General features: G+C 46.0%; 1 protein-coding gene across 1 annotated transcript in view; it reads left to right on the plus strand.

Moving 5' to 3' along the window:
* LOC139269231 (solute carrier family 2, facilitated glucose transporter member 11-like) overlaps positions 1 to 27,237 on the plus strand; it is a 133,559-nt gene that overhangs the window by 12,309 nt on the left and 94,013 nt on the right. Inside the window, exon 4 of the mRNA XM_070888321.1 lies at positions 18,408 to 18,497. Within this exon, the coding sequence (XP_070744422.1) occupies positions 18,408 to 18,497 (90 nt within the window). The remainder of the gene's footprint in view (positions 1 to 18,407; positions 18,498 to 27,237) is intronic.

Genomic DNA, 27,237 nt, shown 5'->3' on the forward strand with positions numbered 1-27,237 from the left:
CGTGCCGGATCGATCATCCTCTGCTGACTCTGCCACGTGGTGAGTCGCAGCACTTGCACATTCGCTGGAGGTGCCCATTGTTTCGCAGCCTTTGCACACGTAGTGCTTGAATCAACATTGATGGGCTCGATGATTACCCCCACAGCGCCAACATGGTGCAAATGGATTTGCATTTATGCTCGATGGCGGACTCTGAATCATCCTAGGTCTTGCAGCTGCAGACGTGTAGGCCCTGCTTTTTGCAGTTCTGCCTGCTAGCAACGTTATTTTATGCACAGTACTTGCCAGTGAGCTTTGATACTGGGAAAATATCTGTCTGGTATTATCGCTCGTGGATATGAGTGCCTGGGCTATCGTGATGGCCTTGCTCAGGTCTAGGGATTCGGCATCCAGTAGCTTGCAAAGAATGGCCTCGTGGCCTGATAGAGAATTCAAACAGACTGCATTTAGACAGGCTGTGAAAATTCACAGACACCAAGTCAGAGATGCTACGTGAGTGGGAGCATGTTGCAATAAGTCATCAATCAACTTGATATTTTAGGACCTTTGGGTAGCGAGCCAATTAAAAGGTTAAAAGACTATTAATTGAGCCAATAAGGTCAAAGAAGGCGAGTTCTTTTCTATAAATTGATCAAGGTATAAGTACAGCCATTTTGACCATGTGTATCTCAGAAGGACAAAGACCTGGCTTAAAGCCAAGAGCTTGTTGCTGTCTGCCAAAGTAAAGTGACATTAAAACTACAATCGGAGTTTGTATTTAATTGGAAATTAAGAGATCTAACAATTTTGGCGTCACGAACATGATCGCTGAGGAAAGAAACTGAATTTTGGACATCGGACCTACATATTGAGGTGAGGACTCCTCTTTATAAAAGTCCTCGGTCAAAAGTCTAAATTCGCCTCTCCTTCTACGCGATTCCGCAAGCCTTTGGTTTGCGAACCCTCCGGTTGGTAGTCGGCTCGAGGTCCCATAGACGTCTAAGTTCGGCGGTGTGTTAGTTAATTAATCACCGACCTATTGATCGGCTAGAAAGCCTACGACTCAAGACCCCAGTAAAGAAATCAGTATTATGGCAGCAGGAGATAAGAGCAAAGAATTGCCTACAACTGTTAAAGGTGGGCAAGCACCACCTGAGGTTTCGCTAGATTTAATTCTCCAACAGTTGAAAGAATATATAGAGCAACAATTCAATTGATCTAAAACCCCTGTATTAAGATCAAACAAAAGTACGGAAGCTCCAAAGGACAATGGTCCTTGGACGAGATTAAAAGGGTCTGGGGAAAAATGACCCGTATGAAAAATAAAGAGCGAACTAGATGGTCCCTAGCCGTTATGGGAAAGATCCGAAACCGGAATGAAATTATAATGTGTTCCCAACATGATCGAGAACTGACCAGTACAAAGGACCAATTGCAAGCTGTTTGTGCACAGCTGCGACAGAAAAAGATTGAACTTGAAAAGCTGGAAGCAGAAGTTAAAGATCTTAAAGGTGAAATTAAAGAATGGAAAAAATCATTAGGTCAAGAGACCGTAATAGGAAAAGGAAAATGTATAGGTCAATTCCCAGGGTACCCATGTTTGGATAAATTAAAAGCGCAAACCCGAAGACACGACCGAGGAATAGATACGAATTCTGAGTCCTCCGATGATACAGGGTCGGAGGATGAAGAATTAGGGTGCGCTTTGCCCCGTTTAAAAAAAGACGAGTTGTAGTCAAATCAGAAGAGCTGCGGATGAGGGCGGAAACAAAAAAACAAAACAAAGGCTGTATAAAAAATACTTAGTTCATGATCCGGCAGACCCAGAGAAAATTGATAAATGGCCCAAGGAATTGCCCAATCCAAAGAAAGGGGGAGTAAAAATGTGGGACCAATTGGACCGCTTAAGAAATATATATCAACTTCATCCCTGGAACGGAGTGCAAATTTTGACCATAATGGTGCCAAAAACACAGGGAAGAAAATTGCACGACAAGGTAGAAGAAGCTTTGGGGCAGGATGAGCAAGAATTAGACGCAGGATGGGAGGCGATTAAACACTGGCTGCAAGCCTTCAGTCCAGCTAAGACAGACTGAGGAAAAATTGCAGCCTGCCAACAGAAAGGAACAGAGGAGGTCCTGGAGTATGACGAGCGGTTTAGATGCACGTGGCTAGAACATTCGGGTATGAATAATACAGATGAGGAAATGGATGAACAAGTGTTTGGACCCCTGAAAGCAGCTTTCGTGGCAGGTCTAAAGCCAGAACTGTCCAAAATGCTTAAGGTAGTGTTACCGGACTGGGAAGGTAGAGGAACTACCTTTGCAGCATTGGTGGATCGATGTAACCAATTAGATCGGGATATGGGAGCTAAAGTACAAGCTGTACAGGCTATGGGATGGAAATCCCAGGATTCCGATAAACAGTCATTAGGAAAATTACCTGGAAAATGTCATTATTGTGGGAAAGAAGGTCACTGGGCCAAGACGTGCAGGGCAAAACAGAAAGGTCATGGCTGGGGAAGAGGATGCAGCCAGGGATACAATTCAGCCAACAAACCAGGCTTGTCACAAGATAACGACCTCATTGAAGCATTTAAGCGACTGACAATACAACAACAGAAGGAGTTACTTGGGATAGCAAAAAACGATTAGAGCCCACCCTGGCCCCCCTCCTCGCACTAATACAACAGAGGGGAGATGGGCTATATATGGGCGATAAGGATGTGGACTATCATTTAGACACAGGGGCGGAATTAACATGCAATATGGAAACTTTTTGCCATTGGATGGTATAGCCTATGGAGTTGGGGGCCATAAAATGGAAATTAAAAGGACAACACCGATACTTGTAGGGCTGGGTCCACATGAACTAACCACGCCATTCTGGATAGAAACATAGAAACATAGAAAATAGGTGCAGGAGTAGGCCATTCGGCCCTTCTAGCCTGCACCGCCATTCAATGAGTTCATGGCTGAACATTCAACTTCAGTACCCCATTCCTGCTTTCTCGCCATACCCCTTGATCCCCCTAGCAGTAAGGACCTCATCTAACTCCTTTTTGAATATATTTAGTGAATTGGCCTCAACAACTTTCTGTGGTAGAGAATTCCACAGGTTCACCACTCTCTGGGTGAAGAAGTTCCTCCGCATCTCGGTCCTAAATGGCTTACCCCTTATCCTTAGACTGTGACCCCTGGTTCTGGACTTCCCCAACATTGGGAACATTCTTCCTGCATCTAACCTGTCTAACCCCGTCAGAATTTTATATGTTTCTATGAGGTCCCCTCTCATTCTTCTGAACTCCAGTCATGAATGGACGTTCTAATCCAAATAGATTCATCGTTGCATTTCGAGGATGGTCGGGTGACATGGTCAATTAGAACTTTGAAGAAAGAAGAATTGAAGGAACACCCGATATGGGCTAAAGATAAGAACGATTGTGGCCTACTCCAGATGGAGCCTGCGTCATTTACTGGGACCAAGCCTCCATGCACTAAACAGTATCCCATCAGTTCAACTGCCATCGCGGTAATCTTACCGGTTATTCAGCAATTGGAGAAACAAGGGGTGCTTACTAAAATGCATAGCTCCTCCAATAGCCCCGTATGGCCGGTACAGAAATCTAATGAGACTTGGCGTTTGACTGTCGATTATAGGAAAGCTAACCAGTGTATTGATCAAAAAGCTCCTTTGGTCGCAGATCCCTCCACCATTTTTAATGCCCTCAAACCGGAACATAAATATTTCTCGATTATAGATATGGCCAACGGATTTTGGTCGGTGCCTCTGGCACCGGAGGTTCGACAGTGGTTTGCTTTCACGGTCCAAGGACAATAGTATACTTGGACCCGGTTACCGCAGGGTTTCCACAACAGCCCTACGGTATTCCACATGGCTTGACAAAGCCATTTGCGAAAATTACCTTCCCTGTCATCCACAGTCATCCAATATGTAGACGATATCTTGCTAGCTTCAAACACAGAAGAACAGCATGAACAAGATTTACTAGCTTTGCTGGACCACCTTCGGCTGAAAGGACATAAAGCCAGCATCGACAAAGCACAAATATCCCAAGAAGAGGTTGTATACCTGGAACAAAAGATTTCACAAGGAAAGAGAGAACTTACCCAAGATAGAACTGCAGCCATTTGGGCTGCTAAAAACCCCACCACTATTCAGGAACTAAGGTCTTTTTTGGGATTGTGTAACTTTAACAGAAATTGGATTGACTCCTTCACACAGCTTGCTCAGCCATTGAATGATATTTTAAAGGGGAAACGTGCCTCTAAAGAAGCCATCACCCTCACTAAGGAACAGCAAGACGCCTTCCTGAGTTTGAAAAAGGCTTTGTGTTCGGCACCGGCTCTGGGAATCCCCGACAGTGGTAAGCCATTTACCCTGTTTGTCCATGAGAAAGAAGGATATATGACAGCTATACTGACACAAGAACATGGGGATTGGCAAAGACCTATTGGCTATTATTTGGCCTATAAAAGGCTCAGCAGTCCGGGGAGCGTCGAGAGAGGCGGGAGTCGAGAGAGGCAGCGGCCTATAAAAGGCTCAGCAGTCCGGGGAGTCGAGAGAGGCGGGAGTCGAGAGAGGCAGCGGCCTATAAAAGACTCAGCAGTCCGGGGAGCGTCGAGAGAGGCGGGAGTCGAGAGAGGCGGGAGTCGAGAGAGACAGCGGCCTATAAAAGACTCAGCAGTCCGGGGAGTGTGGAGAGAGGCGGGAGTCGAGAGAGACAGCGGCCTATAAAAGGCTCAGCAGTCCGGGGAGAGTCGAGAGAGTCGGGAGTCGAGAGAGGCAGCGGCCTATAAAAGGCTCAGCAGTCCGGGGAGCGTCGAGAGAGGCGGGAGTCGAGAGAGGCAGCGGCCTATAAAAGACTCAGCAGTCCGGGGAGCGTCGAGAGAGGCGGGAGTTGAGAGAGACAGCGGCCTATAAAAGGCTCAGCAGTCCGGGGAGCGTCGAGAGAGGCGGGAGTCGAGAGAGGCAGCGGCCTATAAAAGGCTCAGCAGTCCGGGGAGCGTCGAGAGAGGCGGGAGTCGAGAGAGGCGGGAGTCGAGAGAGGCGTACCGGTGCAGCTCCAGCTGAGAGAAGTCAAAAAAGAAGTAGAAAGAAATCAAAAGGTGACGTCACAGCCAACGTGGTAAGTGATTGGCTGCTGATTGGTGAGTAGTTTTTCTTTTTCTTTATTAGTCAGTAACTTTTAACATTGTTGTCGGCAATTTAAGTGTATCTAAGGGTTAAGTCATGGCAGGACAGCTCGGTCATGTGATATGCTCCTCCTGTACCATGTGGGAACACGGGGACAACACCAGTGTCCCTGACGACTACATGTGCGGGAAGTGTGTCCACCTCCGGCTACTGACGGTCCGCGTTGCGGAGTTGGAGCTGAAGGTGGATTCACTCTGGAGCATCCACGATGCTGAGAATGACGTGAGTATCACGTGTAGCGAGTTGGTCTTACCGCAGGAGAAGGGTCCACAGCCAGCGAGGGAATGGAAGACCAGCAGGAAGAGTAGTGCAAGGAAGGTAGTGCAGGGGTCCCCTGTGGTCATCCCACTGCAAAACAGATACACTGCTTTGAGTGCTGTTGAGGGGGATGACTCATCAGGAGTGGGCAGCAGCAGCCAAGTTCATGGCACCGTGGCTGGCTCTGTTGCACAGGAGGGCAGGAAAAAGAGTGGGCGAGCGATAGTGATAGGGGATTCAATTGTAAGGGGAATAGATAGGCGTTTCTGTGGCCGCAACCGAGACTCCAGGATGGTATGTTGCCTCCCTGGTGCAAGGGTCAAGGATGTCTCGGAGCGGGTGCAGGACATTCTAAAAAGGGAGGGAGAACAGCCAGTTGTCGTGGTGCACGTTGGTACCAATGACATAGGTAAAAAAAGGGATGAGTTCCTACGAAATGAATTTAAGGACCTAGGAGCTAAATTAAAAAGTAGGACCTCAAAAGTAGTAATCTCGGGATTGCTACCAGTGCCATGTGCTAGTCAGAGTAGGAATCGCAGGATAGCTCAGATGAATACGTGGCTTGAGCAATGGTGCAGCAGGGAGGGATTCAAATTCCTGGGGCATTGGAACCGGTTCTGGGGGAGGTGGGACCAGTACAATCCGGACGGTCTGCACCTGGGCAGAATCGGAACCAATGTCCTCGGGGGAGTGTTTGCTAGTGCTGTTGGGGAGGAGTTAAACTAATATGGCAGGGGGATGGGAACCAATGCAGGGAGATAGAGGGAAACAAAAAGGAGGCAAAAACAAAAGACAGAAAGGAGATGAGGAAAAGTGGAGGGCAGAGAATCCCAAGGCAAAGAACAAAAAGGGCCATTGTACAGCAAAATTCTAAAAGGACAGAGGGTGTTAAAAAAACAAGCCTAAAGGCTTTGTGTCTTAATGCAAGGAGTATCCGTAATAAGGTGGATGAATTAACTGTGCAAATAGATGTTAACAAATATGATGTGATTGGGATTACGGAGACGTGGCTCCAGGATGAGCAGGGCTGGGAACTCAACATCCAGGGGTATTCAACATTCAGGAAGGATAGAATAAAAGGAAAAGGAGGTGGGGTAGCATTGCTGGTTAAGGAGGAGATTAAGGCAATAGTTAGGAAGGACATTAGCTTGGATGATGTGGAATCTATATGGGTAGAGCTGCAGAACACCAAAGGGCAAAAAACGTTAGTGGGAGTTGTGTACAGACCTCCAAACAGTAGTAGTGATGTTGGGGAGGGCATCAAACAGGAAATTAGGGGTGCGTGCAATAAAGGTGCAGCAGTTATAATGGGTGACTTTAATATGCACATAGATTGGGCTAACCAAACTGGAAGCAATACGGTGGAGGAGGATTTTCTGGAGTGCATAAAGGATGGTTTTTTAGACCAATATGTCGAGGAACCAACTAGGGGGGAGGCCATCTTAGACTGGGTGTTATGTAATGAGAAAGGATTAATTAGCAATCTCGTTGTGCGAGGCCCCTTGGGGAAGAGTGACCATAATATGGTGGAATTCTGCATTAGGATGGAGAATGAAACAGTTAATTCAGAGACCATGGTCCAGAACTTAAAGAAGGCTAACTTTGAAGGTATGAGGCGTGAATTGGCTGAGATGGATTGGCGAATGATACTTAAGGGGTTGACTGTGGATGGGCAATGGCAGACATTTAGAGACCGCATGGATGAACTACAACAATTGTACATTCCTGTCTGGCATAGAAATAAAAAAGGGAAGGTGGCTCAACCGTGGCTATCAAGGGAAATCAGGGATAGTATTAAAGCCAAGGAAGTGGCATACAAATTGGCCAGAAATAGCAGCGAACCTGGGGACTGGGAGAAATTTAGAACTCAGCAGAGGAGGACAAAGGGTTTGATTAGGGCAGGGAAAATGGAGTATGAGAAGAAGCTTGCAGGGAACATTAAGACGGATTGCAAAAGTTTCTATAGATATGTAAAGAGAAAAAGGTTAGTAAAGACAAACGTAGGTCCCCTGCAGTCAGAATCAGGGGAAGTCATAACGGGGAACAAAGAAATGGCGGACCAATTGAACAAGTACTTTGGTTCGGTATTCACGAAGGAGGACACGAACAACCTTCCGGTTATAAAAGGGGTCGGGGGGTCTAGTAAGGAGGAGGAACTGAGGGAAATCCTTATTAGCCGGGAAATTGTGTTGGGGAAATTGATGGGATTGAAGGCCGATAAATCCCCAGGGCCTGATGGACTGCATCCCAGAGTACTTAAGGAGGTGGCCTTGGAAATAGTGGATGCGTTGACAGTCATTTTCCAACATTCCATTGACTCTGGATCAGTTCCTATGGAGTGGAGGGTAGCCAATGTAACCCCACTTTTTAAAAAAGGAGGGAGAGAGATAACACGGAATTATAGACCGGTCAGCCTGACATCGGTAGTGGGTAAAATGATGGAATCAATTATTAAGGATGTCATAGCAGTGCATTTGGAAAGAGATGACATGATAGGTCCAAGTCAGCATGGATTTGTGAAAGGGAAATCATGCTTGACAAATCTTCTGGAATTTTTTGAGGATGTTTCCAGTAGAGTGGATAAGGGAGAACCAGTTGATGTGGTATATTTGGACTTTCAGAAGGCGTTCGACAAGGTCCCACACAAGAGATTGATGTGCAAAGTTAGAGCACATGGGATTGGGGGTAGTGTACTGACATGGATTGAGAACTGGTTGTCAGACAGGAAGCAAAGAGTAGGAGTAAATGGGTACTTTTCAGAATGGCAGGCAGTGACTAGTGGGGTACCGCAAGGTTCTGTGCTGGGGCCCCAGCTGTTTACACTGTACATTAATGATTTAGATGAGGGGATTAAATGTAGTATCTCCAAATTTGCGGATGACACTAAGTTGGGTGGCAGTGTGAGCTGCGAGGAGGATGCTGTGAGGCTGCAGAGCGACTTGGATAGGTTAGGTGAGTGGGCAAATGCATGGCAGATGAAGTATAATGTGGATAAATGTGAGGTTATCCACTTTGGTGGTAAAAACAGAGAGACAGACTATTATCTGAATGGTGACAGATTAGGAAAAGGGGAGGTGCAAAGAGACCTGGGTGTCATGGTACATCAGTCATTGAAGGTTGGCATGCAGGTGCAGCAGGCGGTTAAGAAAGCAAATGGCATGTTGGCCTTCATAGCAAGGGGATTTGAGTACAGGGGCAGGGAGGTGTTGCTACAGTTGTACAGGGCATTGGTGAGGCCACACCTGGAGTATTGTGTACAGTTTTGGTCTCCTAACCTGAGGAAGGACATTCTTGCTATTGAGGGAGTGCAGCGAAGGTTCACCAGACTGATTCCCGGGATGGCGGGACTGACCTATCAAGAAAGACTGGATCAACTGGGCTTGTATTCACTGGAGTTCAGAAGAATGAGAGGGGACCTCATAGAAACATATAAAATTCTGACGGGGTTAGACAGGTTAGATGCAGGAAGAATGTTCCCAATGTTGGGGAAGTCCAGAACCAGGGGTCACAGTCTAAGGATAAGGGGTAAGCCATTTAGGACCGAGATGCGGAGGAACTTCTTCACCCAGAGAGTGGTGAACCTGTGGAATTCTCTACCACAGAAAGTTGTTGAGGCCAATTCACTAAATATATTCAAAAAGGAGTTAGATGAGGTCCTTACTGCTAGGGGGATCAAGGGGTATGGCGAGAAAGCAGGAATGGGGTACTGAAGTTGAATGTTCAGCCATGAACTCATTGAATGGCGGTGCAGGCTAGAAGGGCCGAATGGCCTACTCCTGCACCTATTTTCTATGTTTCTATGTTTCTAAAACTGGATGTGGTAGCCCTCGGATGGGGAAGTTGCCTAAGGGCTATGGAAGATACATGTCGAGCGGTAATGATCACTGCGGGTCTAGTCCTCGACCAAAAGCTGATTGTCAAGTGTCCCCACACCGTACATGCTTTGCTGTCTATGAATATAATGTCTCAGGTGACGGCAGCTAGATGGACCCACTGGACAGCAGTTTTGGAAGCTCCTAATCTCCATATCGTCCGGGCCAGCCCGGTTAATCCCGCAACTATGCTCCCGATGCCAGAATCGAGGGAGCAAGACGGGGGAGAATGTGAAGAGCATGACTGCGTGGAGATTTTAAAAGAAACAGAAGAAGCAGCCTTAGCAGCAGAGGAGCCTCTGCACAACCCAGACCTCATCCTGTTTACAGATGGTTCCTCCTTTGTTTGACAATGGTACCAGAAAAGCAGGATGGGCAGTAACAACCTTATATGAGGTAGTGGCAAAAGGATGTTTACCCTCAGGAACATCAGCATAACTGGCCGAGTTACGGGCCCTGTCAGAAGCATGTCGAATAGCAGAAGGACAGACAGCTACTGTCTGCACAGATTCGCGTTATGCTTTTGGAGTCGTTCACGACTTTGGTCTGTTATGGCGGAAATGAGGATTCCTCACTGCTGCTGGTACACCTATCCGAAATGGAAAAGAAGTCCGAGACTTACTGGAGGCCATACAATTACCTCAGGAAGTGTCCATCCTGAAGTGTAAGGCCCATACCAAGGAAAATACCACAGAAGCACAGGGAAATGCCCTAGCCGACCAGGCAGCTAAAGATGCCGCCTCACAGGGCATTCCTCCAGAAGAACCAACACAGATGTGCAGATTGAAAGCACTCAGGACTCTGACACGATACCTTCAAACAATGCAAGGCGAGTGCTCCGAGAGGAAAAATGGACATGGATTGAGGCAGGAATTAAGCTATGTGAAGATGGTGTCTGGAGACAAAGAGTTACTGACAAGCCAGTCGCGCCACAAGCGCTTATGCCTTTTTTAGCCCAACAGATCCACTCGTGGGGACACTTGGCCTCACAACAGATGACGGCACGGTTCCAGAAAAGCTGGTGGGGTCGGGGATTTAAAAAACATGTCCAGCTGGTAACAGACCGTTGTGTGGTCTGCCAGAAAAATAACTCTGGACCCATCACAGTAATGCCCCAACTGAGGCCCCCTGTCCCTGTCGGACCATTCCAGCATCTGCAGGTTGATTATATATCTCTTCCTTCATTCCAAGGATACACTAACATTCTTGTCATGGTCGACAGATTCTCTACATGGGTAGAAGCTGTCCCAACTAAAAAAGAGCCACAGCCAATCACACTGCAAAGGTCTTGTGTAAGGATTACATTCCCCGATGGGGAGTCCCGAGTAGCATTGACTCAGATCAGGGAACACACTTCACAGGTGCTGTCTGCCAAGAAGTCTGTAGGTTACTGAACATTACGTGGGAATTACACTGTCCTTATCATCCACAATCATCAGGACAAGTAGAACGAATGAATCGAACTCTGAAACAACAGCTTGCCAAATATCACCAAGAAGGAACACCATGGCCCCAGGCACTACCAATAGTGCTATGTAGCATTAGGGCAACCCCGAACAGAACTACAGGTCTAAGCCCATTTGAAATTATAACAGGAAGACCCATGTCGCTGCCAGGAACTATCGATTTACGGAAAGCTGATGTTCACTTAATGAGTGACACTTTGTTATCATACTGTCAGAACTTAACCAATGCTATTAGTTCTGTTTCCCGACAGGTATCGGCAACTTGGGGTAATCCACCCGAAAGAGGACATGACATCATCCCGGGAGTCTGGGTGTATGTGAAAAAGTTGCATAAAGAACCTTTGGGTGCCAAGTGGGAGGGACCTTATCAAGAGTTATTCACCACCCAGGCAGCTGTTAAAGTCCAAGGAAAGAAAGCCTGGATCCACGCTTCACACGTTAAACGAGCACCCGTAACTGAAGCTGAAATCTAATAAGGACAATTACTTTTTGCCAAAATGTATAAATTTACTGTATTACTGATTGTAGGTATTCTAGGCATAGGCCTACTTCTTACTAGCCGACCCTCTGCACCAAAGGGAAATAGTAGGTTAGCAAGGGAATTACATGTAAATACCTTTTTATATATGTCATACATTTAATCCAAACAAGGTAACATTTCTAGTTGTTGGGTGTGTGCGCATATTCCTATTCACTCAAAGGGAGGGATTCCCTTGAGGCCAGTTCCCTTGAATATCTCGGAAATGGCTGAGTGGATAATTAATCAAAACAAAACAGGCAATACGTTTCAGGATTGGGATACTGAAGTTGCATGATCAACCATGATCATATTGAATGGTGGTGCAGGCTCGAAGGGCCGAATGGCCTACTCCTGCACCTACTTTCTATGTTTCTATATATGTTTATTTGTGTTCTTTGGACTGCAGGGAGCGGAGATGAGCTGTACCAGGGGAAATGGCAGGGTGAGAGAGAGTAATGGTTTTAATGGGAACTAGGGCATCAAAGGTGGAGGTGGAGGTTGTTGTGTATGTATAAAATAAGTATATACCCTGTACACTCAATGTACAGTTACATAAGACCACTGAATGTATCTTCATACTGTATACACTATGCCTGTACCACCGGAGGGTGCAACTGGTGGAGACCTAGGGGTCACCTGTACACTGCAGGTAACCAGGTATAAAAGGGAGCTCACCTTACTGTACCCTCATTCAGGAGCTGCAATAAATGGACTAAGGTCACAACAGTTCCAGTGCAATACCTTACCTTGTGGAGTCATTACTAGAGTACTTACAGACACAATAGAGATCAGGGTGTTGTTGAGCCGATTGAGATGGTCTTATCTGTGATTGACACAATGGGAGTAGCGAAACCATGTGAGATGGTGAGGTCAAGGGTGTGATTGTGGATGTGGGTTGGGGAATTTACATGGACAGAGCGATTTAGGAGAGCAGTGAAGTCAGTTCTGCAAGAGAATATAAACAAAATAAACACTTCTCAGAGTCCAACTTAATAATTGCGTTAGTAAAATTCTGGGATGCTGACTAAGTAGATGCTGCAGTCACATTTGAAGTGATCAGGAGAGTTAATGGAACTTTCTTTTTAAAAGGCAGCTGAGTCTTCAAACCTCAGTGGTTCAGTTGCATTGTGAGCTTGTGTCACTGACATATAACCTTGGCTTTCCTCAACATAGTCTTGCAACAGAAAATGTTAAAGTGAGAATGATGATGATTCTTTGGCTGTTTCTACGCTGATTTATTCTATTGTCATGAGAATCCGATTTTAGATTTATTGCAGACTGCTTCAAGTTTGCCCTTTCCATTCTCTGATGGAATACAGTCAGCTTTCTTGCAGAACAGCTAAAAGTAAATCATTTATTTAACTACATACTTCATAAAATCCTGACTGCTGATGGATTATTTATAGTCCAGTTTATACAAGTACCATAATCCTAAAGCTGCACCATTAGTTCAATTGCTTGAACTAGTCACCACATGTATTGAACACAACTACTTCATCTGTGTAAAGTTTAAGATGTATTCAATGTTCCTTTGTTTATTCAGTTCTAGATCTGTAAGAGCGGTTTTAGCTGTGTCATGTGGTATTCCTCATGTATAGTCTTGAGACTGTAGCTATGTCATATGGCCTCCCCTTCAACATAAAATCTTAACTCTACACTGGCCTTTAGCTATGTCTTGTAGTTAAGGATAGGAGGGTTATAACTTTAAAAAAACACAGCATTGCCAAAAGCCACTGTGGCCTTGTGTTTATGCAGAAAAGAACTGAATATTCTGGCAAATATGTGGTCTCCCTTATATAGATCAGCAATAGGACCACTGTCATCTCGTGCTTTTAGTACAAGGTCTGATGGATGTCATGTGGCCCACATTTACTATATTTTCCTCACGAGGACTTGAAGATCAATGTAAAAAAAATTTTTTTTAAATACATGGACAACTCCACTTGGAATGTGATAACATCATGAGGTTGCTGCTGGAGCCAAGCTTTTCTCTTTGCTAAAGCAGCTAGCCTGGTATCTGATTAAGATCAGGGTAGATGTTTTTTAGATGAGTGCAGATTGAGATTATCAAATACTTTGGAATAGTAAGACTGCTAAGCTGCTGGTATCTTGTAAATCCCTTCTGTGGAATATGACCTGTTCAGTGACATTTTAATTTAAGACGGTTACAACTTTAGGCTGCGATTTTGCCAGCTCTCAGCGGATGGACTGATGGTGGGCTAGAAGTGAAATTGACAGCAGGTAGGGAACCCACTGTCCAATCTTGCACACTCCACGTTCCCAATGTCAGTCTGAGCAAACCCGACTGGCAGTGGTAGGGGAGGCAATTGAAACAATTATTGGCTTGTTTAGAAGCCCTAAACATTATTTTTTTTTACTTGCCTTTTAACTTTAACAGGTGGTCCATGGTTTTCACGCCGCTTCTGGACCCCGTCTGTTCATCTGAGGTGGAGGTTGCATGGCCATTGAAGCAGCTGATTGCTGACCGCTTGAAAACTAGTATAAAAGCTCCCACTTTACAACTGCTCACTTTCCAAACCCAGAGGGGGCGAAGTTCCCCAGCGCTCCGTTTGGGGGTGGTAACCGAGTCAGAGCGGGACTTCCTGTGCTCAGCGCAGAAGTCCTGTCTGTGAAATTGCGGTTACCATCCCTCACAGGAAGTGGAGCACAATGTCATGCGCTCCACTTGCTGTTGGGACAGGTTCGGGGGTGCATTGGCTGTTCCTCTTAGCACTGACGCGTTTCAACGCCCCTTCCCTTTCATTAAAGGGGAGGGTCGCTGCCCATTCTGCCTGGCCTCTGATGGCCTCCGCAGGGCCACCAGGGCGGCGTGTTGCCGAGGCCACAGCCCAGCACCAAATGGAGTGCCGGGCTGCACGATGGCGGCCCACACCATGCGAAAGAAGCACAGAAAGGGCCGACGGATGAGTCGGCTGGGGAAAAAAAGTGGTGGTACGCAGTGCTCCCCACCGCTCTAACTTCCGCCCTGTGAGCGGATGTCTGCCCGGTTCGTGACCCGCGAGGCTGGCGCTGACACGCTCACGGCAGCCTTGCAGGGTGTTGGCTAATGTCTGCTGTGGGACAATAAAAAGTGATGACGTCATCGGTTGCGTGGTGGCACGGGGAGCAACGTGTCGGTGCCTTTGTTAACTCCCGTGCACTTTCGTGGGAGCGGGTAGCCCACAATCCCCCCCCCCTGTCGAAGGCACCAATTCAAATTAAGACTCTTAACACAAGCAGACCGTCAGATTGTTAGTTTATTGTTACTTGTATACAAGGGGAGAGTGCCCTAGACAAAGGCTTAAGATACCAACTCCGGTAATACACAGGAATTGGACCATATTTATACACCCAAGTAAACGACTCCTATCATATGTGATGGTTCCTCTTTTTTTTGTAATAGTGCAGAATCTAGCAGTTAATTTAATTACCTCATCAGTGTTATCCAATGGCTACTTGTCTTAGCTACCCTTTCCTTATTTTGGGCTAACCTCTCCTTGCCCCCTGTACACACTGTCTGGTTTTTTTGGTTATCACATCCTATTTGTAATTATAATTAGACAGAGAAGACAGATGACCTTAGCTGCTGTGAGGTATTGCAACCCATGGTTTCTACTGCTGACAGCTTGTTTGCTGATGTAAGCTCTAATTCCTAGGTTGACCAAATATAATGTCCCAGCAAGCCTTGCAATCTATGGTTGCTCATTTTCTATCTTTCCATACCCCCCCCACACAAAAACAGTTTTGTGCCCCCTGGAGGCGCTAACAGGAGGTGCAAAACAGGGCAATTTTGGCCTCCGAGACTCTTGGTTTCTCCCTTTTGGAACACATTGAGCTTTATGCAGGCTGAAAATCTTTGGAGCAAACTCTCCAGCCAGGGTCACCTCATTGCAGCAACCTCTCTCCTTTGAGTGCTTCAACTTCTCTCCCATCAGCGTGGAACCATTTACACTCTATCACCTGCTCCTCAGAATCTGACCGCGATCAGCCCCAACACCAGCAGCACCAACAACCACACCAACATTCTCCGCAATCACCTGATGCTGCACAAGACACAGGACATCAGCACCCGACCACATTGCTGCCTGGGATGGCCTCACCATGGCCAGATTCACTTCACTTGATGCTACACACCCTGGCTGCCACATGATTCGCCAGATTGGCACCACCCCACACCAATCACACAAGGCATCCCTACAATGCCCAAGCTATTCCTTTCACACTCATCAGCATTGCAGGGGGTACCGTTATGTTTCGCCATTCACTGCAACTCACTGAGCCACCTCCAAAGGTGCACACGTGTCCAAGAAAGTAAAGTGTTAAAGTGCTGTCAAACATTGAAATCATCAAAAGAAACTTTACATGAACATTGGCTAAAACACCCAAGTGCCTATCCTTGTGTTAGTTGGTATGATTGGAGGGTGAGTGTGAGGGATGGGTGGAGGTGTGAGTAAGGATGTGCAGGAGTAGGGTAGGGAAGACAGTGATGGGGATGTGATGAGCGGAGCAGCAGGAAGAGGTTGAGTGTGGATTTGCAGTAACATTTCATGATCTACTGCGATAATTCAAATGTTTGCAGCACTGAACCCAGCCAGGTCCTCCTGACCACATCCTTGCCTGTGCCCTCCTCTGCAATGTGCAACTAGGCTGTGTTGATCTCCTAGGGAGATCTCTTCCGCCCATTGGAAAAAGACGTCCCTGTGTGCTGTAGGACATGGGAGAGCCTGGGTTGAGCCCTGCACCCCTTTGCAGTCCTTTGTGTTTGCAGAACCTCAGTGCTGTAGAACACTGACAGCAAAACCATCAAAATAAATTTATGCATGGTCCCTTTAAGGAAACCGGCTGATGACACATCAAATGACGTCATCAGACCCGCTTCTTTCAATTAGCGGGGAAACGCATTGGGTGGGATTAACCAGCCAACAGCATTAATCAGGGGACTGTCATGACAGAGGTTGGGATGGAGACGGGAGCAGGGCCGAGACTTGCCACCGACCCCTGTCAGCACCGGACCTGCCGAGATTGGGAAAGTCGTGGTCTTGGAGTCTGCTTTATCACGTCAACACTGGTGCTGTGAACAGTCTGAGTGTCTTTTATTCAGGAGTGTGCCTTTGCTGCCCAATATCTAAACCGATGGTAGCACAGCTCGGGGCATAACAATGAAAGCCCCTTGTGATCTGAACTGGATGTTGTGGATGAAATCAGTCTTTGGGGGTAGCACAAAACTGGCAATAGCAAATTGGCAGCCTCATTTAAAACACACCTGGTTTTCTTTCTCATTGAAGTCAATGAGATCCTGTCTTTCTCATGGGGAAAGGGAAAAGAGGGGAATTTAAGTGTGTTCAGGAGAACTTCCTTGACCAGTATGGTCTCAGCCCAACTAGAAAGGAGGCATTGTAATGACTAGAAAAGTCTTTTTACCCTTGTAAAAGGCAGATCGTGTTTGATTAATCAAATTGAATTTTTTGATGAAGTAACAGAAGGTTGATCAAGGGAATTCAGTGGATGTTGTCTATATGGATTTTAAGAAAGTTTTTGACAAAGCACCACATAAAAGGTTGGTTAACAAAATTGAAGCTCGTGAAATAGGAGGGTCAGTGTCAGCTTGGATAAGAAATTGGCTTAAGGACAGAAAACAGCGAGTCGTGATAAATGGTTGTTTTTCAGACTGCAGGATGGTGGACAGAGGAGTTCCCCAAGGGACAGTGCTGGGGCCACTTTTTTTTTTCAAAATTTGCCGGTGATACCGAACTTGGAGGTGTGGTAAACAGAGGTTGATACCAATCGACTGCAACAGGACAAAGACAGGCTATCAGAATGAGCAGACAAGTGGCAGATGGAATTTAATAGAGAAGTGTGAGGTGATGCATTTTGGTAGAAGAGATCGGGAGAGACAATGTAGACTTAATGGCATAGTTCTAAAGAATGTGCAGGGACACAGGGACCTGGGGGTTCATGTGCATAGATCTTTGAAGATATTGAGAGAGAAGTTAGCAAAGGGATCTTGAACTTCATAAATAGAAGTACTGAGGACAAAAGCAGGGAAGTTATACTGAACCTTCATAAAGCTCTGGTTAGGCCACAACTAGAATATTGTGTCCAGTTCTAGTGGTCACATTTTAAGAAGGATGTGAAGGTCCTTGAGTGGTTCCAGGGATGAGGGATTTTAGCTACAAGGTTAGGTTGGTGAAGCTCGGGTTGTTCTCCTTGGAGCAAAGAAGGTTGAGGGGTGATTTGATAGAGGTGTACAGGATTATGGCGGTATATGGCGAGGGAAATAAGACTGACTGGATTACTCTAGAGAGCTGGCATGGATTCGATGGCCGAATGGCCTCCTTCTGTGCCATAATGACTCTATATATAAAAACAGGAAGAGTAGGCCATTCAGCCACTCTGGCCTGTTGCACCATTCATTTAGTTTATGGCTTATCTCTATCTTAACTTCATCCACTCACCTTGGTTGCTTAATACTGTTGCCTAACAAAAATCCAACTGTTTTGTACTTTTCAATTGACCTGACCGACTTTTTTGGAAGAGTTCCAGATTTCCACTACCTTTCGTGTGAAGAAATGCTTCCTGAAATTACCCCTGAATGGCCTGGGTCTAATTTTAAGGTTATGCCCCCTTGTTCCTGACTACCCCGCCAGAGGAAATGCTTTCTCTCTCTCTCGTCCCTAGCAACAACTTTTAATCATCTTGAATACTTCAGTTCCATCCCCCCTTAATGTTCGAGGGAATCCAAGCCGAGTCTATGCAACCTGTCCTCATAATTTAACCCTTTTGGCCCAGGTAACGGACCTGCATTTTTTTATTGGCTTCTAGCTCCAGGCTCAGGGCTAGTTACTGCAGCCCCTTACTTTGGCTCCTAAAATCATAGACTAATACAGTACAGAAGGAGGCCATTTGGCCCATCGTGCCTGGGACGGCTCTTTGAAAGTTATCCAATTAGTCCCACTCTCATGCTCTTTTTGCCATAGCCTGGCAAATCATAGAATCATAGGGGGAGAAATTTGTGTGGCTTGCCCCACACATTCATGCCAGGCTATAACTGTGAAAGGTGCATTATGAATGCAAGTCTTTCTTTCTTAACGACAGCTGATGCCAGTTCCAGTGCTGCATGCCAAATCCGTGCTGCCGGTAACCTCGATCACCAGGGAGCTCGCCATGATGGAGATCGTGACGTCGGTGAGTGTGCAACGCTCATTCGACGCCTGATCTCCAACATCAGATTTAGCCAGCGCAGAACAACGACTGGGAGAGCTGGCATCTACAAGCAGGAAGCAGGCTGCAGCCGCGTTATTTAAAGGCCCCAATTGGCTGTACCTGCAGTTTCAGTGATTGTTTGCTACTTCCTGCAACTGGAACAGTTTTCTTTAGTTATTTCACATTTTTTTTGGTAATGAGGAGTATTCATTCAAGTACAGAAGTCCCTCATTATTTGTTAAAGGCTGCTGCTCACAACAATCCCTCAGTCATGGGGGCTGCAGGATTGCAGAATTACCTCAGGAGGATGATGAAGAGGATGTGGGGGAACAGGAGGGAGCGAGACAACCGACCTTCTGGACGGTCTGTCCATGACCGGCTCATCAGACTCTGATTCACGTGAATGAAACCCCAGATCCCCGTGGCCCACCACATCCCCATCATACCATCCCCGTCTCGTGTGTATCACTGTCCTCCTGGGCACAAAGGTGAAATGAGAGAGGCCACAAAAAATTCCAAACACCATTAATAAATGTATCGATAAACCTATCGCACATGACATGAATTCTAATTGCTAATGACCCTTGTGTCTGCCATCACTGTCATTGTGTGTGAGGTGTGTGTTGCTAGATAGAGGATTGTTGGTGGGTGAGTGCCGGGAGTGAGAACATAAGAAATGTCCAAGGGGGAGTGTTTGCTAGTGCTGTTGGGGAGGAGTTAAACTAATATGGCAGGGGGATGGGAACCAATGCAGGGAGACAGAGGGAAACAAAAAAGAGACAAAAGCAAAAGACAGAAAGGAGATGAGGAAAAGTGGAGGCCAGAGAAACTCACGAAAAAGAACAAAAAGGGCCACTGTACAGCAAAATTCTAAAAGGACAAAGGGTGTTAAAAAAACAAGCCTGAAGGCTTTGTGTCTTAATGCAAGGAGTATCCGTAATAAGGTGGATGAATTAACTGTGCAAATAGATGTTAACAAATATGATGTGATTGGGATTACGGAGACGTGGCTCCAGGATGATCAGGGCTGGGAACTCAACATCCAGGGGTATTCAACATTCAGGAAGGATAGAATAAAAGGAAAAGGAGGTGGGGTAAAGAGGAGATTAATGCAATAGTTAGGAAGGACATTAGCTTGAATGATGTGGGATCTATATAGGTAGAGCTGCAGAACACCAAAGGGCAAAAAACGTTAGTGGGAGTTGTGTACAGACCTCCAAACAGTAGTAGTGATGTTGGGGAGGGCATCAAACAGGAAATTAGGGGTGCATGCAATAAAGGTGCAGCAGTTATAATGGGTGACTTTAATATGCACATAGATTGGGCTAGCCAAACTGGAAGCAATACGGTGGAGGAGGATTTCCTGGAGTGCATAAGGGATGGTTTTCGAGACCAATATGTCGAGGAACCAACTAGGGGAGAGGCCATCTTAGACTGGGTGTTGCGTAATGAGAGAGGATTAATTAGCAATCTCGTTGTGCGAGGCCCCTTGGGGAAGAGTGACCATAATATGGTGGAATTCTGCATTAGGATGGAGAATGAAACAGTTAATTCAGAGGCCATGGTCCAGAACTTAAAGAAGGGTAACTTTGAAGGTATGAGGCATGAATTGGCTAGGATAGATTGGCGAATGATACTTAAGGGGTTGACTGTGGATGGGCAATGGCAGACATTTAGAGACCGCATGGATGAACTACAACAATTGTTCATTCCTGTCTGGCGTAAATATAAAAAAGGGAAGGTGGCTCAACCGTGGCTATCAAGGGAAATCAGGGATAATATTAAAGCCAAGGAAGTGGCATACAAATTGGCCAGAAATAGCAGCAAACCTGGGGACTGGGAGAAATTTAGAACTCAGCAGAGGAGGACAAAGGGTTTGATTAGGGCAGGGAAAATGGAGTACGAGAAGAAGCTTGCAGGGAACATTAAGACGGATTGCAAAAGTTTCTATAGATATGTAAAGAGAAAAAGGTTAGTAAAGACAAACGTAGGTCCCCTGCAGTCAGAATCAGGGGAAGTCATAACGGGGAATAAAGAAATGGCAGACCAATTGAACAAGTACTTTGGTTCGGTATTCACTAAGGAGGACACAAACAACCTTCCGGATATAAAAGGGGTCAGAGGGTCGAGTAAGGAGGAGGCACTGAGGGAAATCCTTATTAGTCGGGAAATTGTGTTGGGGAAATTGATGGGATTGAAGGCCGATAAATCCCCAGGGCCTGATGGACTGCATCCCAGAGTACTTAAGGAGGTGGCCTTGGAAATAGCGGATGCATTGACAGTCATTTTCCAACATTCCATTGACTCTGGATCAGTTCCTATCGAGTGGAGGGTAGCCAATGTAACCCCACTTTTTAAAAAAGGAGGGAGAGAGAAAACAGGGAATTATAGACCGGTCAGCCTGACCTCAGTAGTGGGTAAAATGATGGAATCAATTATTAAGGATCTCATAGCAGCGCATTTGGAAAGAGGTGACATGATAGGTCCAAGTCAGCATGGATTTGTGAAAGGGAAATCATGCTTGACAAATCTTCTGGAATTTTTTGAGGATGTTTCCAGTAGAGTGGACAAGGGAGAACCAGTTGATGTGGTATATTTGGACTTTCAGAAGGCTTTTGACAAGGTCCCACACAAGTGATTAATGTGCAAAGTTAAAGCACATGGGATTGGGGGTAGTGGCTGACGTGGATTGAGAACTGGTTGTCAGACAGGAAGCAAAGAGTAGGAGTAAATGGGTACTTTTCAGAATGGCAGGCAGTGACTAGTGGGGTACCGCAAAGTTCTGTGCTGGGGCCCCAGCTGTTTACACTGTACATTAATGATTTAGACGAGGGGATTAAATGTAGTATCTCCAAATTTGCGGATGACACTAAGTTGGGTGGCAGTGTGAGCTGCGAGAAGGATGCTATGAGGCTGCAGAGTGACTTGGATAGGTTAGGTGAGTGGGCAAATGCATGGCAGATGAAGTATAATGTGGATAAATGTGAGGTTATCCACTTTGGTGGTAAAAACAGAGAGACAGACTATTATCTGAATGGTGACAGATTAGGAAAAGGGGAGGTGCAACGAGACCTGGGTGTCATGGTACATCAGTCATTGAAGGTTGGCATGCAGGTACAGCAGGCGGTTAAGAAAGCAAATGGCATGTTGGCCTTCATAGCAAGGGGATTTGAGTACAGGGGCAGGGAGGTGTTGCTACAGTTGTCCAGGGCCTTGGTGAGGCCACACCTGGAGTATTGTGTACAGTTTTGGTCTCCTAACTTGAGGAAGGACATTCTTGCTATTGAGGGAGTGCAGCGAAGGTTCACCAGACTGATTCCCGGGATGGTGGGACTGACCTATCAAGAAAGACTGGATCAACTGGGCTTGTATTCACTGGAGTTCAGAAGAATGAGAGGGGACCTCATAGAAACGTTTAAAATTCTGACGGGTTGAGACAGGTTAGATGCAGGAAGAATGTTCCCAATGTTGGGGAAGTCCAGAACCAGGGGTCACAGTCTAAGGATAAGGGGTAAGCCATTTAGGACCGAGATGAGGAGAAAGTTCTTCACCCAGAGAGTGGTGAACCTGTGGAATTCTCTACCACAGAAAGTTGTTGAGGCCAATTCACTAAATATATTCAAAAAGGAGTTAGATGAAGTCCTTACTACTAGGGGGATCAAGGGGTATGGCGAGAAAGCAGGAATGGGGTACTGAAGTTGCATGTTCAGCCATGAACTCATTGAATGGCGGTGCAGGCTAGAAGGGCCGAATGGCCTACTCCTGCACCTATTTTCTATGTTTCTATGTTTCTAAATAGGAGTAGGAGAAGGCCATACGGCCCCTCGAGCCTGCTCCGCCATTCAATATGATCATGGCTGATCATGCAACTTCAGTACCTCACTCCTGCCTTCTCTCCACACCCCCTGATCCCCTTAGCCGTAAGGGCCACATCTAACTCCCTCTTGAATATATCCAACGAACTGGACTCAACAATTTTCTGTGGTAGAGAATTCCACAGGTTCACCACTCTCTGGGTGAACACGTTTCTCCTCATCTCGGTCCTATATGCTTACTCCTTATCCTTAGATTGTGACCTCTGGTTCTGGACTTCCCCAACATTGGGAACATTCTTCCTGCAACTAACCTGTCCAGTCCCGTCATAATTTTATATGTTTCTATGAGATCCCCTCTCATTCTTCTAAATTCCAGTGAGTATAAGCCTAGCCGATCCAGTCTTTCTTCATATGTCAGTCCTGCCATCCCGGGAATTAGTCTGGTGAACCTTCGCTGCACTCCCTCAATAGCAAGCATGTCCTTCCTCAGATTAGGAGACCAAAACTGCACACAATGCTCAAGGTATGGTCTCACCAAGGCGTACAACTGCAGTAAGACCTCCCTGCTCCTATACTCAAATCCTCTCGCTATGAAGGCCAGCATGCCATTTGCTTTCTTTATTGCCTGCTGTACCTGCATGCCTACCTTCAGTGACTGATGTACCATCACACCCAGGTCTCATTGCACCTCCCCTTTTACTAATCTGTCACCATTCAGACAATCTGCCTTCCTGTTTTTGCCACCAAAATGGATAACCTCACCTTTATCCACATTATACTGCATCTGCCATGCATTTGCCCATTCACCTAACTTGTCCAAGTCACCCTGCAGCCTCTTAGCATCCTCATCACAGTTCACACTGCCAACCAGCTTAGTGTCATCTGCAAACTTGGAGATATTACATTCAATTCCTTTGTCTAAATCATTAATGTATATTGTAAAGAGCTGGGATCCCAGCACTGAACCTTGCGGCACCCGACTAGTCACTGCCTGCCATTCTGAAAAGGACCCGTTTATTCCCACTCTTTGCTTCCTGTCTAACAACCAGTTCTCTATCCACGTCAGTGTATTACCCCCAATACCATGTGCTTTAATTTTGTACACCAATCTCTTGTGTGGAACCTTGTCAAAAGCCTTTTGAAAGTCCAAATACACCACATCCACTGGTTCTCCCTTATCCACTCTACTAGTTACATCCTCAAAAAACTCTAGAAGATTTGTCAAGCATGATTTCCCTTTCATAAATCCATGCTGACTTGGACCGATCCTGTCACTGCTTTCCAAATGCGCTATTACATCTTTAATAATTGATTCCAGCATTTTCCCCACCACCGATGTCAGGCTAACCGGTCTATAATTCCCTATTTTCTCTCTCCCTCCTTTTTTTAAAAAAAGTGGAGTTACATTAGCTACCTTCCAATCCATATGTACTGATCCAGAGTCCATGGAATTTTGGAAAATGATCACCAATGCATCTACTATTTCTAGGGCCACTTCCTTAAATACTCTGGGATTCCCTTATTGTTTAAGAAACTGTTTATTTCTGTCTTAAATTTATTCAATGTCCCAGCTTCCACAGCTCTCTGAGGCGGCAAATTCCACAGATCCACAACCCTCATAAAATAAATTTCTCCTCATCTCCATTTTAAATGGGCGGCCCCTAATTCTAAGATTATGCCCTCTCGTTCTAGTCTCCCCTATCAGTGGAAACATCCTCTCTGCATCCACCTTGTCAAGCCCCCTCAATCTTATACATTTCGATAAGATCACCTCTCATTCTTCTGAATTCCAATGAGTAGAGGCCCAACCTACTCAACCTTTCCTCATAAGTCAACCCCCTCTTCACTGGAATCAACCTTGTGAACCTTCTCTGAACTGCCTCCAAAGCAAGTATATCCTTTGTAAATATGGAAACCAAAACTGCATGCAGTATTCCAGGTGTGGCCTCACCAATACCCTGTACAACTTAGCAAGACTTCCCTGCTTTTATACTCCATCTCCTTTGCAATAAGGGCCAAGATTCCATTGGCCTTCCTGATTACTTGCTGTACCTGCATACTAACCTTTTGTGTTTCATGCACAAGTACCCTCAGGTCCCGCTGTACTGCAGCACTTTGCAATCTTTCTCCATTTAAGTAATAACTTTCTCTTTGATTTTTGTTCTACCAAAGTGCATGACCTCACACTTTCCAACATTATACTCCATCTGACAAATTTTTGCCCACTCACTTAGCTTGTCTGTCCTTTTGCAGATTTTGTGTGTCCTCCTACACATTGCTTTTCCTCCCATCTTTGTATCATCTGCAAACTTGGCTACGTTACACTCAGTCCCTTCCTCCAAGTTGTTAATATAGATTGTAAATAGTTGGGGTCCCAGCATTGATCCCTGCGGCACCCCATTGGTTACTGATTGTCAACCAGAGAATGAACCATTTATCCCTACTCTCTGTTTTCTGTTAGTTAGCCAATCCTCTATCCATGCTAATATCTTACCCCCAACCCCGTGAACTTTTATCTTTTGCAGTAACCTTTTATGTGGCACCTTGTCAAATGCCTTCTGGAAGTCCAAATACACCACATCCACTGGTTCCCCTTTATCCACCCTGTTCGTTACATCCTCAAAGAATTCTAGCAAATTTGTCAAACATGACTTTCCCTTCATAAATCCATGCTGACTCTGCTTAATTGAATTATGCTTTTCTAAATGTTCTGCTACTGCTTGTTTAATAATTGAGCAGTGTGTGAAGCTTGTGATACGGGTGGCTGTCTGTAGCATTTGTTGAAGCCTTCACTCACCCTGACCACCCGTGTGGGCTTGTTAAACTTCCTCCTGCACTGGGTGTGGGACCTGGGGAGCACAGTGCTGCCCATGATGTGGTGTGCCACCTCCCTCCACATAGTGTGGCACACTTGTGGCGAGGGCCTCCTGCCAGTTAGTACAGGACCGCCCGCCTTCACCCTACCACTAAAACCAAAGCTTCCTCAGAAAACCCCTGGACTCTCTCCCTGAGGCGGCGATCTGCCATCAGCATTTGTAACTAAGTGCTTCTTCTCCTTGTCCTTTTACTTATGGTTGTTGAAGCAGCTGTACACCCAACAATGCTGAGAATGAGGTGCTGCAGCATTAATGGACCTCCCCTTTAAGTAGTGAATTACTTGCATTTAGACTACACCTGATATTGATCCACCTTTTCAGTTTAATGCCAGTGAGCCTGGGTTTTTAGACTAGAATCATGACTAATCATTTTAATGAGGAGTGAGGACGAATTTTGCAGGCAGCCTAGACAATTTTCAACTGGCACTACTTAACCATTTTTAAACACTGTGCATTCTTTGCCTATAACGAATTTCTAGCCCAGAATCGTAGAAATTTATGGCACAGAAGGAAGCCATTTGATCCATCGTGTCTGTAGCCAAAAATGAGCTATCCAGCCTAATCCCATTTTCCAGCTCTTGGTATGTAGTCCTGTAGGTTACAGCACTCCAAGTGCATATCCAGGTACTTTCTAAATGTGATGATGTTTCTGCCTCTACCACCCTTTCAGACAGTGAGTTCCAGACCCCCACAATCATCTGGGTGAAAATAATTCTCCTCAAATCCCCTCTAATCCTTCTTCCAATTACTTTAAATCTTTGCCCCCTGGTTATTTAACTCTGTGCTGGGGGAAATAGTCCTTCCTATCCATTCTATCTTCATAATTTTTTACACCTCAATCAAGTCCCCCCCTTGGCCTCTATTCCAAAGACAACAACTTCAGCCTATCCAATCTTTCCTCATAGCTAAAATTCTCCAGTCCTGGCTGTAAAGTCCTGTACCCTCAGTACAGATTCAACGAGGCATGTAGTGAAGTCAAGGGCACTCTGGACCTGCACCTTTATTTCACAGCCCTGGAATGCTGCACTTGCCTGAGACCTGTCCTTATATACCTGTCTGGGACAGGTATCCAGTGTCTCTTGCAAGTGCACCCCTGGTGGTAAGGTATGCTGGTGGTTACAGGTCATATCTTATTACAGTCATGTATAGCATGTTAGGATACAGTTATATATAATAATGTAAGCTACATGACATCACCCTCCCCCAAGATCTTATTGTCTTTATAGGTTCAGTCTCTCAGGTGGTCTACGCTCTCGCGTGGAGCGTCTGAGTTGTGGTTCAGTTGTTTGCCTTGGTGTCTGTTTTTCTTTGGATGTGGTTGCTGGTATCTCGCCTGGGCTGTCTGTTGGGATTGCCCTTTCCTCAGGTTGTTCCCTCTGTCTGTCCACCAGGTGTGGTGCGAGTTCCACATTGTAGTCTGCCTCTGGTTCCGCAGTGTTGTTGGTAAATCTGCTTTTGACTTGGTCTACATGCCTCCGGCAGGTTTTGCCATTGTCCATTTGTACTACCAGTAGCCTGTTTCCTTCCTTGCCCGTTACTGTCCCTGCAAGCCATTTGGGACCCCTGCCATAGTTTAGTACAAACACTTTGTCCCTTATCTCATTCCATCTGCCCCTCGAATTTCTGTCATGGTACTCAGTCAGCTTACGGCGCTTTGCCTCAATGATTTTGTGCATGTCTGGGAGGATTAATGAGAGCCTTGTCTTTAAAGTCCTTTTCATCAACAGCTGCGCGGGGGGGATCCCAGTCAATGAATGCGGACGAGATCTGTATGCCAGCAGCAGTCGTGACAGGCGACCCTGCAGCATGGGACCTTGGATTTTAAGCATGCCTTGTTTAATGATTTGCACTGCTCTCTCCGCCTGGCCGTTGGAGGCCGGCTTGAACGGTGCCGTCTTGACGTGATTTATGCCGTGGTCAATTATAAAAATCTTGAAATTCTGTGCTGGTGAAGCATGGACCATTGTCACTGATCAGTATGTCAGGGATTCCGTGCGTTGCAAACATGGTTGCGAGGCTCTCCACAGTGGC

The sequence above is a fragment of the Pristiophorus japonicus genome, chromosome 8 (genome assembly GCF_044704955.1).
Source record: "Pristiophorus japonicus isolate sPriJap1 chromosome 8, sPriJap1.hap1, whole genome shotgun sequence".
Lineage (NCBI taxonomy): Eukaryota > Metazoa > Chordata > Chondrichthyes > Pristiophoridae > Pristiophorus > Pristiophorus japonicus.